At 50.2% G+C, this 13,799-nt stretch overlaps 1 protein-coding gene and 1 non-coding gene across 2 annotated transcripts in view; both read right to left on the reverse strand.

Annotated features, from left to right (window-relative positions):
- Nucleotides 1-13,799, reverse strand: part of Mroh7 (maestro heat like repeat family member 7) — a 42,305-nt gene that overhangs the window by 20,526 nt on the left and 7,980 nt on the right. Inside the window, exons 3-13 of the mRNA XM_020175372.2 lie at nt 12,056-12,139; nt 11,053-11,132; nt 10,607-10,736; nt 8,580-8,675; nt 7,990-8,094; nt 7,714-7,849; nt 4,698-4,810; nt 3,990-4,166; nt 3,467-3,621; nt 1,520-1,658; nt 1,134-1,324 (exon numbers count right to left, since the gene is read on the reverse strand). Coding sequence (XP_020030961.2) covers nt 1,134-1,324; nt 1,520-1,658; nt 3,467-3,621; nt 3,990-4,166; nt 4,698-4,810; nt 7,714-7,849; nt 7,990-8,094; nt 8,580-8,675; nt 10,607-10,736; nt 11,053-11,132; nt 12,056-12,139 — 1,406 coding nt within the window. The remainder of the gene's footprint in view (nt 1-1,133; nt 1,325-1,519; nt 1,659-3,466; nt 3,622-3,989; nt 4,167-4,697; nt 4,811-7,713; nt 7,850-7,989; nt 8,095-8,579; nt 8,676-10,606; nt 10,737-11,052; nt 11,133-12,055; nt 12,140-13,799) is intronic.
- On the reverse strand, nt 5,803-5,937 carry LOC141425381 (small nucleolar RNA SNORA76). The gene has a single exon (XR_012450432.1). It is a non-coding gene; the product is annotated as a small nucleolar RNA SNORA76 (small nucleolar RNA).

Raw genomic sequence — 13,799 nt, forward strand, 5'->3', positions numbered from 1 at the left:
CCCTGCCTGGGCCAGCTCCCTGCAAGGGGCAGCCTCACTCTGTGTGTCTGCAGTTCTCTCTAATAGGGACACTTAGCCTGGGATTCAGGGCCTAGCTGGTGAACCCAGGACACTCATCCTTTGCATAAGTACATCTGCAAAGACCCTTTCCCAAATAAGATCAGCCACAGGTTCCAGGTGGTCACATCTTTTGGCTTACACTCAGGTGATGTGGTGCCTTCAGCCTGGCAACAGCCTCCTCTGCTTTTGTTGCCTCCGTGGCTGCCATTTCGGGACTGGAACTCAAAGCTTTGTCTTTGCTAGGCACGCGCTCTACCATTTGAACCAAGCCTCCGCCCTTCACCCATTTCACAGACAAGGAAACCAACTCCTAAGGAGTTAAATTCGTTTACCCAAGAACAAAGCACTGAATGGGGGATTTGCATTAAGACCTTCTGACATTAAGTCCATCCAGCTGCACAACCACTTGCATTCTGCTCCTCTAAATACAATTATCTAAGCAAAAGACTGATGAACACGGCTATGTAAAAACAATTAAATTTCTCAAATAGAAACATAAAAATTTAAATTTCTCAATGGCAAAAGACCACAAAAATAATTGTAGCTTAAGTGCCCAACTTGAATACAAATGAGAAATTTAATTTCCTTAAATTACAAAGAGCCCTCAGCTGGGCACGGTGAGGTAGGAGGATCATGAGTTTGAGGCCAGCCTGGGCTACAAAGCAAGTTTGGCCTGGGTTATAGCCTGGACTGTATAGTTCCTAAATGAAAAAAAAAAAAAGGGTGTGTGGGGGGGATCTGGGGGTATAGCTCAAGTGGTAGAGCTCTTGCCTAGGAAACTCAGTACTGAAAAATAAAAAAGAAAACAATCTCTTAGAAATTACTACCTGATGCAAATAATACTTCTAGGGAGTGAAGGAAGAAAACAAAAGGCTGAGCTCCTTGGAGAGCTCACGGGTGGAGGCTGCTCAGAGCAGGTGCTCAAAGCGGTTGTAGTGACAATAAAAGTGTGGTTCTGTTTTCCCCGCTAGGCCAGAGCTAATGCCTATAGATCACTGTCCTAAAGACTTTCGAGGGGCCCTTGCTGGATAGCCTTCCCCACTGCCAGGGACAACAGAGATGGTGGGGCTTACAGCACAGGTACGAAGACAGGAGGCTGTGTGTCATTCTTGGTGTCCTTGCGAGGGGCCACGCGGCCAGGCAGGTTGAGGCCGATGTGGTAATGGACCTGAATGAGCAGGGCTAGGAGCAGCTGTGGGTAGATGCGCCTCACACGGCCCACGCAGCTGTTGACGGACAGGAGCTCACACAGGCCGCTGGCCGCCTGGAGGCAGAGGCGAGATGGTCCATCTTCCCAGCACTGCTGGCTGGGGCCTGGCCTGCTGTTCTGGGAGGTCGGCCCTGGGTCTCACCCAGCCCAGGAAAGTCCCACCTCTGCCCCCTAGGGGTTGGCAGATGTGGCACTGGAAGCAGGTGTGCTGAGCACGGGAGGAGGAGGGCTGAAGGGCGGAGCCCTCACCGCCAGGGGCACAATGGACGCTCGACCCTTCTTGGTAACGGGCTTCTCCTTCAGGCTGGTCAGGAGCAGATCCAGCAGGTCTCGGACATCACAGCTGGGCTTGCGCAGTATCAACTGTCTCCACATCTCTGCTCCATTGCTGAGGGGAGGGAGGGATGGTTAGTGATACCCAGAGCAGTGGGTCCACCCGCCTCCAAATTTGGTTTCATCACTGGGGGGAGGTAAGATGACAATAAAATGGTGCCTGTGGGCACACCAGCAACAAGTGGTCCAGAAAACACCCCACAGGACAGGAGGCTAACGTTCATTGAAAATCCTATTTCCCAGATCCGGGGCCAGGTGCTTTATTTACATACAATTAATTACTTCGGCAAGTACTAATTGAGCATGTGGTATACACCAGGCCCTGGGCAGGTAGCATCCCAGGCAGGGAAGGCAGCAGCATGGGGCAGACACCAGTCTACAAGCATTCCTGCCTGCTACGGGGTGCTGAGGGGTTAACGAAGCACTTTACCCATCTGCATGAACATCTGAACCTTCCCTTCACTTTCTAGCTCAGTTCCCCTAGAAACCTGACAATGCTAGTAAGTCAACTATGTTGCTAGGCAACATTGCTTATGGTAAAAATGGCCATCTTTATGGCCACTTAATATACTTCATCTGGACTGGGAGGAGCTATCAATTAACTGTAAGAAGCCATGGGGACACTGTAGCATTGAGTTTACCAGGATAGTGACACTTTGTATCTGGGTTTGTCCCTGTGGAAACCCTGGAAATGCAGTTGGCATAAGAGACTTTGGTCCCTTGGCCCCATGGGTCTCCTTCCCTGACACCTGAGCTTTATTGGGGAGGCCCAAAGGCCACCTCCCAGACCCAGGTTCAAGACTAGGGTGAGGAGAATGGAGCATTTAGGGCACAAAGAGAAAGGAGGTCCTTAGTCTCAGGCTCAAGCAAGTGCAGGCTGGCACCCGGGAGGTGTGCCTCCTTAATTTTTGTGCCTGGCTGCCTGGCTGGCCTCTGTCCTTAGTGACTCTGATGTCCAGGGTGGACCAGATAGTCTAGTGAATCTGTTTAATGGATCCAAAGGAAATTCCCCTGGTGGACAGACTGAAAAGGCTAAATTCTCCCTTGGGAAGGACAGGACACATAGCTGGGCCCTCACCAACCCCATTGACCTTGGCATCCGTGACCAAACCCACCTGTCCTGTCCTTCTTAGAACACACTCCATTTTCAACAGCTCTGCAAAAGCTTTCACATTTACTCAAAACTAATTATGCTAAGGTATAGATCAGCAGCTGCTGTGTTTTATGTGTTATTCATTCAAAGAAGTGGGGGGCTTGAGAGGCTGAGACCAGCCAGGCTAGTTACCATTTGGCCATGGTCCCCTCTGCCCACCAGAGCAGGAGCTCCCTGGAGGCAGTGAACATGGACCCTCCCCCTGCACAGTTGCAGGCCCAAGCAAGCACTCAACACAGTTGACTGCATACTTCATCACACCCCCTATTTCCTCCTTTTACCTATGGGGGAAAACTGAAACTCAGAGAGGGCAAGAGGCTACCCAAAACTACCAGCTGCTGGAAGCAGAATCAGGACCAAAACTCAGGTCTCCTTTCTACAGTATTGCTAAAGTACCCTGGGCTTGGAGTCAGTCGGACATGAGTTTAAATCCTTCTTCTGTTGCTTCAGTGAGCACAAAGGGCAAAAAATGTTCCCTGAGCCTCCATTTCCTCATCTGTAGAATGGGGCTGTTTGGGAAATTAATTGACGCTCAGCACTGACACCTGACAGTGCTCTGGAAGTGCTTAATGGTTGTCCTAAATACCACAGACTAGGGCAGAGGGACCCTGGAAGGGCAAGGGCTTCATAGGCAGAGGGAGTGTTCCAGCCCCAGATGGGGATGTCAGCCCTCTAAGGTGTAGTGGCTGGGAGCCCCCCTCACTTGGTACCTGTCCAGTGGGAGGGGGCACATGAGCAGGGCCACCACAACCTCGGTCATGAAAGAGCTGGCCAGGAGGGAGACGGGCAGCAGGGCCACCTCACGGGCCCGTGGCTCCTGGATGTGGCTCAGCTGCATGTAGATACCCTGCATGATTTCTGGGATCTGGGGGACAGCATGAGCAGGTGGGAGGAAGGCCATTGGAGAAAAGAGAGAGACATGGGGGAGCAGGAGAATGGGAGGAAGAGGGGACACAGGACAGAGTGATAGGGAAAGAACTGAAAGGAGAGAGGTGGGGAACAGTGCAGGAGAGAGAGGGCCCAGAGGGCCTACTGTTCCCCTGGGAGTGAGCTAGTTCCTCCTCCTGCCCCTCCCCGCAACTCCCCTACCCCTGCGTCCAGACTTAGGTCCGCTGAATTCTCTTAGGGAGTCCTCTCCCACCCCTCCAGGTCAGGCAGGCTGTCCAAGTGTTGAGCAGACCCCCAGGGGAAGGGGAATCTCCCTGGCCCCAGGGACAGCCCAGGAGGCCTTACCACCTCTAGCACCCTATGGCGGTACCACTCCAGCACGGAGCTGAGAGTGACCTCTGAGGCCAGCTGCATCATCTCCCCAGAGTCCTTCCCCTGAGCCTCTGAGCCACCCTTCAGTCCTTCCAGGGCAGCCAGCAGCAGGTCTTTTACCTGCTGGGGCCCCAAGAAATCTCCAAATTCCTGAAACAAAGGCACAGAGGTCCTGACACTGATGGCCAAGACTAGAGCCCTACCCAGAGGCACAAATACGTCCTGACTTGCTCGTGGAGGTGTGCAGGGAGGGCCCACACATTCCAGCAACCGGAGAGGGAAAGGAGAGCCTATAGGGAGAAGCTACAAAAGAAGGGGCAAAACCAGGAGCCATGGCGCCCCTGCAGTCCCAGCTACTGAGGAGGCTAGAACAGGAGGATCACTTTAGTCTAAGAGTTTGAGACTAGCCTGGACAACACAGCAAGTCTCCATCTCAAAATAAATAAATAAATAAAAGGAGGGATAACATCGTCTCTGTACCCAGAACTCGGTGACATGCATGGGGCAAAGAAAGTCACGGCCCATTGACTGGGGCTCAGAGCAGGGAGGGGGGCACTTGTGGTAGCTGTGTGCCTGGGGAAGGCTTCCTCCACAGGACTTAGAGCAGGCCCTGGGGGGCTGGTGGCCACCCGTCTCCCTCCTTGACCCTGAAAGGCCTGGGCTGGTGGGAAATGTAGTTACCGCAATCACACGCAGAATGTTCTGGCATGGACTGACTGGGTTGTAGGGCCCCAAGAAGCGCTTGTTGCTCTCATACAGCTCCTTCTTGTTGGTCTCTTCCTTGTCTCTGGCTCCTGCCAACAAGAACCTTCTGATGAGCTGGTGCCATTGGCTCACCCCTGTAATCCTAGCTACTCAGGAGGTAGATATCAAGAGGATCACGGTTTGAAGACAACCCGGGGCAAACAGTTCGTGAGATCCTATCTTGAAAAAACCTACCACAAAAAAAAGGGCTGGCATAATGACTCAAGGGTGTAGGTCGCAAGTTCAAACCCCAATACCAGGGGGGAAAAAAAACCCTTCTGGTGAGAACTTTGACCTTTTTGTCAAACACAGACGCAGAAGTACCCAAAGCCTACTTAACCAACTGGACTAATTTTCACATAGTGAACATCCCCAAAGAGCTGGCACCCGGATGAAGAAACAACATGACCAGTATCCAGAAGCTCCTCTCGTGACCCCTCTCAGGCCATCCCTTCCCCCATTCAGGGCAACCACTGTTCTGATTTCTGGACTCTTAGGTAGAGTTTCTTGCCTTTGATCTTTGTATGAACAAACTCACGTGTCATCCTTCATGATCCAGCCACCCTGCAGCACATAGCATGAGTTCCCTCATTCATTGTTCAGTGCTGCGTGGTTTTCCACAGCAGGTGTACCCTGCAGTGTGTACACTGGTCCTGCTGGTTCCAGCCCTCCTGCACAGTGCTGCCCTGAGCGAGGTCTCCACATGTCTACTGGTAGACTTATCTACCTGTCTGCCCAGGAGCAGGATCCCTGGGTTACAGGCTCAGCTTCCAGAGATGATGTTGGACCATCTGTCACAGTGCTGGGGATCAAGTGGGTTCCCACTAGCAGGGTGTGAGCTCCGGTTGCTCCACAGTGCGTTTCATTTGCCGTTTGGGTGGCTCACAATACAACTTCAGGGGATTTGTTGGTTTGTCTTTGGTGATGCTGAAGATGGAAACCAGGGCCTGACACGTAATAGGCAAATGCTCTATCACTGAGTTCCACCCCACCCTCAGGCTAGTAAAACCTTTGTTTCGGCTTTTTTTTTTTTTTTTCTTGACCCTGTCGCTCGTGGTTAAAAAGGACCACCATCGATTGTCAGGAGGCCCCAGTTATGCGCGAGCACAGCACTTGCTCTGACGCTGCAGCTTAACACCCGGCACCACGCGCTGGCGCGGGGGCTCAAAGGCAGCGCGTTGGTTTTTTTCTTTTTTGAGTCAGGTGTCAATATAGAGCCCAGGCTACACTCGAACTCACAATTCTCTTGCCTGTCCCTCCCAAATGCTGGGATCATAGCATGTACCACAATACCTTTCTAAAACTAATCTCTCTTCCCCCTAGCAGTTTCAATCCTCTCTTCTGTTTTTTGTTGTTGTTGTTTGTTTTTTTCTTAGTGCTCATCATCATGACTTTATGCATTACTTGTTTATTTTGGACTATTGTCTGTCTCGTGACAACAAGAATGTAAGCCCACCAAGGAAGGATTTTAAGTGAATCTTTTTTCTCTCTGTTGGGTCCTCAGAGCCTAAAATAGTACCCAGCACAAAATGGCTCTGTATTTTCTGTTGAAGAGAATACATTTCAGTTACAGTCTCTGATCCCTTTCTATGGCCAGACCTGGGTCCTACCTGGATCCCCTCAAAGCGTGCCAGATGTGGACACAGGAAAGAGCCCGAGACAGAGTGACAGCACAGGCCGTGTGCTGTTGGTAAAGGGAGGAGTTTGACCTCTGCGACCAGGCAGACCTGAGGCCCACAGACAGACAGCCTGGATAACACACTCCTTGAGAATCTAGCAATGTGAACTTGGCCTAAGGTGCCCAGATAGAATATAGGACAGCCAGTCAAATATAGTTTCAGATAAACAAATAATTTTAGGGCAATAGGTCTCAAATATATTAAAAATTATTCACTGTTTATCTGCAATTCAAATTTAACTGGGTGTCCTATATTTTTTAGCTAAATCTAGCAACCTTTATGTAGTCGATACTGTTCCTAGGGCTGAATGTGGCTAAATCTTCACTGTCACTTAAGAAGCCTGAGTGGCTACTGGTTAGTGGGGGGAACCTCCAAGGAACCACATCTTTGCCCCAAATGCTGGAGATCAAGAAGAGCAGGGACACGAGACAGATCCCGAAAGGTTGGAGGGATGAGAAAATTGAACTCTTGGTTGACAAATGCCTATGCTTTGTGGCGCTGAGCTGGTCTCTTTATGTGCACTCTTACAAAAGATCTCATCCATTTAATACTTCGAAAAGCTTGTGGATTATATCACACTGCACCCACTTTAGAGATGATTAAATCTTGGCCAAGACAAAGTGCTTGATGAGGTCACAGCAAGGATGCGCCAGGGCCAGGTCTTATAAGAGGCCACGCTGCCACAGGAGCCAAGATTCTGATTGGGCAGCACTGGGACTATGGAGAGAGGAAGGAGGCAGGAGCCAGCTGGTACTGTGCACCCCTGAGTGCAGTGCCAACTGGGTATCTATCTCAGTGATGCCATATCTGTGGCTCCCTGAAACTGAGCCTCAAATTGTTCTCTCACATATAGGCTTTAGCCACTCCAGATTCATAGATAGAACCTGTTCTTTACTCATTGCTTCAATAGATATTCACTGAGCATCTGCCATGTGCTAGACCCAGGGCTATACATTGGAACTACAGTTGTGACCAAGACAACCCTACAGTAGGGTTATAGTCTAGCAGGAAAGACAGTCAAGAAAACAAAACATTAGGAAGGATGAGGAAAAGCTCAGATAGAAGAATGGTTGTGTCTATCAAAATGGGTTTGTTTGTATCTCTTCCCCCTGGTTCTGTGGGGGCTAGGGCTTCACACCAGTTCTAGCGGTGCTGTCTGCCCATCACCCTAGCACCCTGTGACCTGCCTCCATCTGCCCATCCCCACCTCTCACCCTCACCCCCAGCCACACAGAAGAATGGAGAGAGAAAAGAGATGTGGTTCTAGAGCTTACGTTTCTGGAGCTCCAGGATCGTGTAGAGGATTGTGATGCCATCCAGTGCCTCCCGACCAATCTCCTCATCAGGATCCCCAATGCAAAGAAGGAGCCTCCCCAGGAGAAGGCCCAGCGCCGGGAAGCCCGAGGACATCTGTTTGTGTCATAATCCCAGGGATGGAGTCTTACAGGTTCAGTAATGCTGAACAGAGCTAGGTAGTCTGCCCTGACAGCAGATGCATGAAGCTGGGAAGGGTCCCCCTAGAGGTGTCCACTCCTACCGGGATCACTCACAAAGAAAGGTAGGGTCAGCAGTGTGTGGTTCAGGACAGAGACATTGCTGTTCACAGCCCTTGCTCGCTCATGGGCCTTCCCAGAGTTCATCCAGGGTCCCAGCGGCTGGGGGGACAGAGGAGAGACACTGCTATAATTGGATGCAAGGCCCTGCTGCAAGGTGGGCAGGCCAGCCTTCACTGATCTGCAGGAAGCTTCCAGAAGGGGCATGGGGACAAGATGCCATAGCCTTCCTCCTTTTCTCCAGGCTCAGAGAGAGAAGAGGTCCAGAAACTGAGAACAGGACTCACAGACCAGAGGGAGGAAAGAGGTCAAGGTAGAGGAGAGTCATGAGGACAAAAAGAGACAGAGAGAAGAATGGAGAGAGAAAAGATATGTGGCAACTGCACTAGTGTGTGGCAGCTATATGGGGAGGGTGGGGAGGGAGAGGGTAAAGGGGCAGGAACCTGGGACAGGACCTGTAAGAGGACAAGGAAGCAGAACTTTGAGATCTTGAAATCAAATCACTCCTTCTGGGTCCAGCCTCCCACTTCTCTGAGCCAGATTCCCTCTATCCTTCCTCTTCCCTCCCCAGCCCCCACTCCCTGTACCTCCAAGATGCTTTTCAGCCCAGCAGGGGTGGGGTCTTCAATAAAGAGGGCATTGAGCAGTGTCTGCAGGGCATCCAAGGTCTGATGGTACAGCATCTGTGGACAGAAGATAACCTGGCTGCTGGGGCTCCTGGAGCAGCTGCCAGTCCCAAGTATCCCGTAGGGTGGGTCAGGGAGGAGAGGGGAGCCTAGACCCAGAAGTGCCACTCTCTGGTCCTATCTCAGAGCCTCACCTGATGTATAACATTAAGCAACTTGCTTCCCCTCCTTGAGTTAGGGTTCCTTTATCAACAAACTGGTGATTAGTATCCCTACCTTTCCTACTTAAAGGAGGAGGAAGAAGAAACCCCACATTTACTGAAGCTACCATGGGCCAGGTTGGTGCCTGGTGATTTGCATGACCATATCACTCTGTCCTCACTTTACAAATTCAGAACCATGTGTCCAATGTCACATGTGAACAAAGATCATTCAAGTTCCAAGGAACAAATGCTCCAGGACTAGGAGGGCTAGCTAATTGAGAAAGGCAACCTTACTTCTATTGTCTGAGTAGTTACTCCTAGACCCAAATGGATTCTCCGGGCTACTGTTACAGGAAGCATCTCTCTCCTGCCCAAGTTCCTCATCACAGCTTTATGGGTCTTACACTTACACAATGCTAGGCAGTGAGTTTGAGCTGTTCTGGGAAGATCCTCTTTTCCTTGCCTCCCCTCCTCCTGCTGGAACCCCAAGTCTGTCTCCCAGGTTGTCTGTCATTGTCCAGGACTCTTGAGTCTGCACATAGGTGGTCCTTTGGGTTATACCATAACCACCAAGAAAACCTCAGTGCGAACTACCTCCTACTTCCCACCCTCCTGCTGTTGATTACTGGGCATCACTGTCCTCTGCCAGCCAGGATTGGAACTACAAGAAAGCTAACTGCCTTCTCACCCAACAAAGGATTACTGCCTTTCCCTTGAGTCTTTCTCTCAGGGGTTTGAACTCAGGGCTTTGTGCTTGCAAAGCATGCAGAGATAGGGTCTCATGAACTATTTGCACAAACTGGCCTTGAGCTGTTATTCTCCTGATTTCAGCCTCCCAAGTAGCTGGGAATACAGGCGTGAGTCACTAATGCTTGGTGCTTCCCACAACTTTTGTCTCATCTACCGGGCTCCATCCAGATACACTGCCTCTTGTTATCCTTGCAATCAGCACTCTGTCCACAGGCTCCACATAGGCCGTTCCCTCTATCTGGAATGCTTTTCCCCTGCCATCCTCTTCAGTCACTCAGCTCTTCTTTAAGCTGTCACCCCCAGGATCATGGACCCTAGCTCTGCCTAGGCCATTTCAGGTTCATTATGACACCAAATATTGCTTGCTTACAGTACTGACCACTGGCATTATTTCCATTTATCCAAATGATTCTTTGATAACATCTGTCTGCCCCTACTCTCAGCCCTACAGAGACGCTAGCACACTGAGTTTGGTGTGGAGAATTACTCAGTTAAAACTTGCTGAATGAAAAGATGAATGAATGAGCTGAAACCCCTCTCCCTTAACCTGCACCCTAGCTGTTCCCTCATCCTATGCTCAGAGTCCCCTCTGCCAACTCCTCTAGGAATAACCCTGCAGAGGTTTGAAGATGTCCACTTAAGTCCTTGAAGTTCTGCTCATCCAGGGCTCTTCCCCAGCTTCCCAGTCTCTCTTCCTTGTGGCCCAGTCCTCAGCCCCACATGCTAGTCTTGGTCACCTCCTCTGGCCATGCAACATCTCTCTACTTCCCCACCATAGAGCAGGACCTAGAAGTAGACAGGGCCCTCCTGGGGAGCCTCTATCGCAAGGATTCATCCGCTTACCAGATATCTACCAAACACCTGCTCAGGTCAGTAGAAGCAAGGTGAGTTCCCGGCCACACGGCTAAGGAGTAAGAGGGTCATGATCCTTATCTACTCCCCAAAGGTCCTCTCTCTTCCCCGTGGGTGTCCAGAAATGGGTCCTGCTCTGAGGATGCCCACAGCCTCAGGAGCCATCAGGAGGGCCGGGCTCACCTGGATGGCTTCCGCCTTGGTCTCGTCTTTTTCCTGCATGGCCTGCACCGAGGGCAGTGAGAATACGCTCTGCACACATGTGTTCACCAGCTCCGCCCTCTCCCGCACACCCAGGGTGGGCTGGGTGTGACTGGAGAAGAGATAGGAAGCAAGGCATGGAGTAAGAGAAGGACCAATGATGCAAGGTGGGGCAGGGGGCACCTGGCATGGGCTAAGGTGGCCTGAGATCAGATCCACAGATGAAATGAGGTGGAGACCAGGAGAGTGGGTGTGGAGGTGAGATGGCCTGGCAGGGACTACAGGTGGCAAGAGCAAGGCATGGAGTGGAGTGTGTACAGGGGAAAGGTCCGAGAGAGAGAGGGAGAGAGATGGGGGGTGGGGGGAGAGAGAGAGAAAAGAGAGAGAGAGAGAGAGGAGAGAGAGGTTAGGGAGAGAGTTGTGGATACCTCAGCTGAGTCAGGGTCTCCATGGCCTGCCGGCGGACATTGCTGGAGAGGGAATTTAGTGGCTCCTCCTGGATCTGCCTCTGACAGAAGACAACGGGGAAGACAATGAAGGGGGCCAGGTTGCTGCCACTGCTCCTCCTCACAGGGAGCAGGACTCCCTCAGCCTGGGCAGGACTCCCCCGTTGGCTAAGGCTGGAGAGCCAGCTCACTGCTCAACCCCATCCTGAAACCTCAGTTCAAGGCCACCAAAACACCCTATGTCCTAACTTTTGCTCCCCACATAGAGGGCTCAGTAAGAATTGTTCCTCCAGCAGCCTTGTGGTGGCAAACATATTTAAACCATGGAGCTAGCCCAAAGCAAGAAACAATATATATGGTCCCTTGAAAGCTGTCCAGTTGAATTATTTAAACATGCCCTTCTAATTACTTCTCACTTTTAATCTAACACCTACATGTGGTAGGTGCTCAGTTAATGTTAGTTAAATGAAGGTATGAAGGGTGAGGACTTTTCTCTCTCTCTTTAAAAGACACAAAGCTAAATATAACTTTGTGAAGCTCAGTGAGTACTTGCCCAACTCATTCTGGTGGTAGCTGGTAGCTGAGAAGAAGCTGCATTTAGCAAAATCATGAAGCAACCCTCCAAAGTTTCCCACCAGGGGAAACTTTTGGCAAAATAATGTATTAGTAGTAAGTGCTCCCAACTGCACAAGGCTTTACAGTGCACTAACCATTGGTGTGTGCTCCCATGAGCCAAAGACACAAGTATTACCACATCCACTTGTGAGATGAGAAGCATAAAGCTCAGAGAAGGGAAACAATTCAACCAAGCCCACTCTGGGTGGGTGGAGGGCAATCAGGGGTGGAGCTAAGGCTCAAGTCCAGGTGATCTGCTTCTTATCCTGCCCTCTTCCCACCTCACTCCCTCCTAGTCTTACCAATGGTGGGGACTCAGGAATTCTGCCCCTCCCCACCCCAGTGCACAGACCCGCATAAGGCTCCCCACCATCATCTTCTTCATTATGGTCTTTTTCTCTTCTTCCACTTCCAGAAGATCCTGGTTCTTCTGGAGGCTGATGGCATTCTCGACCTTAGGAGCAGCAGAGGGCAGAATCGCAGGGTGAGCACTCTACTGACTCCGGCTGTCCAGAGCACTGCATGCAACATCCACTAGCCACCTGGCACCTGCAGACAAGCCAGCTGGCTCCTCAACTAGCATTCCCCACCCAGTCCCCAGTACTGACTCAAGAGACAAGTTCCCAGAAGAGGTACTTAAGGTGGGTGGGGATTGGAGAATAATCTTGGTGTCAGGGTGGGAAGACAATCCCTGAAGGCCAGCATTTGGAATAAGACCAGATACAAAAGATTGCAAAGCATTCCTTCCTCTCCAGACAATTAGGGATGGGACAGATAAGATTCCAACATCTCAACTGGAAATTCCACCATCAGCCATACTTTTCTGAGCCTTTTAGTTCATACCAATCAGATTAAGGTATTCTGCTATCTGAGAGAGGGAACACACTAACCAATGTCCAATTAATCCATCAGTTTCCATTATCTTAAGGCAGAAGAAGACAAGATTACCATGAAATAAGTAAATTCACTTCATAGGTTAAAGAAAACAAAACACGTTAATCTGATGGAGTGTTAATTCTTTTCTACTCATCTCAACAGACAGACACTCCTCCAATCAATGACAAATACTTCGTATCAATGGACAGATTCCCTTTGAACCTTGGTTCATTCTCACAACTTGCTTGGAAGGGATGTGTGCCAGGGTCTGGCCCAACCCTGAGGCAGCTCCTACTTTTTCCTTTGGAACCCAGTTGCCTTGCTAGAAGCAAGCCCAGGCTAAACTAAGGAAAGATGAGAGGGCTGAAAGCAAGAGGCCATCTGGATGTTCCAGCAGCACTCAAGTGATCTTTCTACACTGTGTAGAACAGATGAATCATACCACTGAGCCTAGTCAAACTGCACAACCTGAAAAGTTGGGCCCCTCCTATCCTTACATCCCCAGCAGCCAAAATGAACTTTTTGTTTTGTTTTGTTTTGTAAAACAAAACAGGTTTGCCTTGAACTCACTATGTAGCTCAGGCTTGCCTTGAACTTTTCAGTCCTCCTGCCTATGCCTCCTAAGAGCTGGAATTAACCTTGCTCAGAGTGAACTTGTAAACCTATCTGGGGTAGGTGGTTGTTTTGTTTTTGAGATGCTGGGGATTGAACCCAGGGCTTTTAGCATGCTAGGCAAGCACTCTACCACTGAGCTACATTGCCATCCCATGGACTAGGTTGTTAAATATGGTTGATAACTTCAGCTTCAAGAGTGGTGGTGGGAGGTTTGTGGAAACACTCAAGTGGTAGAATAACTGCCTAGCAAATGTGAGGCCCTGAATTCAAACCCCAGTGCCATCAAAACAAACAAAGAATGGTGGTGGAGGAACTCCAAGTGTGGTGGTGCATGCCTAGTGTCCCAGTACTTGGGCGGCCAAAGCAAGAAGATTGCAAGTTCACTGGGGTATATAGTAAGACCCTGTCTTAAGTTCATTAATTCTGGCCAGGCATTCAAAGCCACCCCTGGGCAAATAGTTATCGAAAGCCTATCACAAAAAACAAAACAAAACAACAACAACAACAAAAAAAAACCAGTACAAAACAGGGCTCAAGTGGTAGAACTCTGCCAGTTCTTTTTTGTTTTGGATATTTTCAAGATAGGGTCTTGCAAACTATTTGCCCGGACTGGCCTTGAACCA

Source organism: Castor canadensis, chromosome 7, assembly GCF_047511655.1.
Source record: "Castor canadensis chromosome 7, mCasCan1.hap1v2, whole genome shotgun sequence".
Taxonomy (NCBI): domain Eukaryota; kingdom Metazoa; phylum Chordata; class Mammalia; order Rodentia; family Castoridae; genus Castor; species Castor canadensis.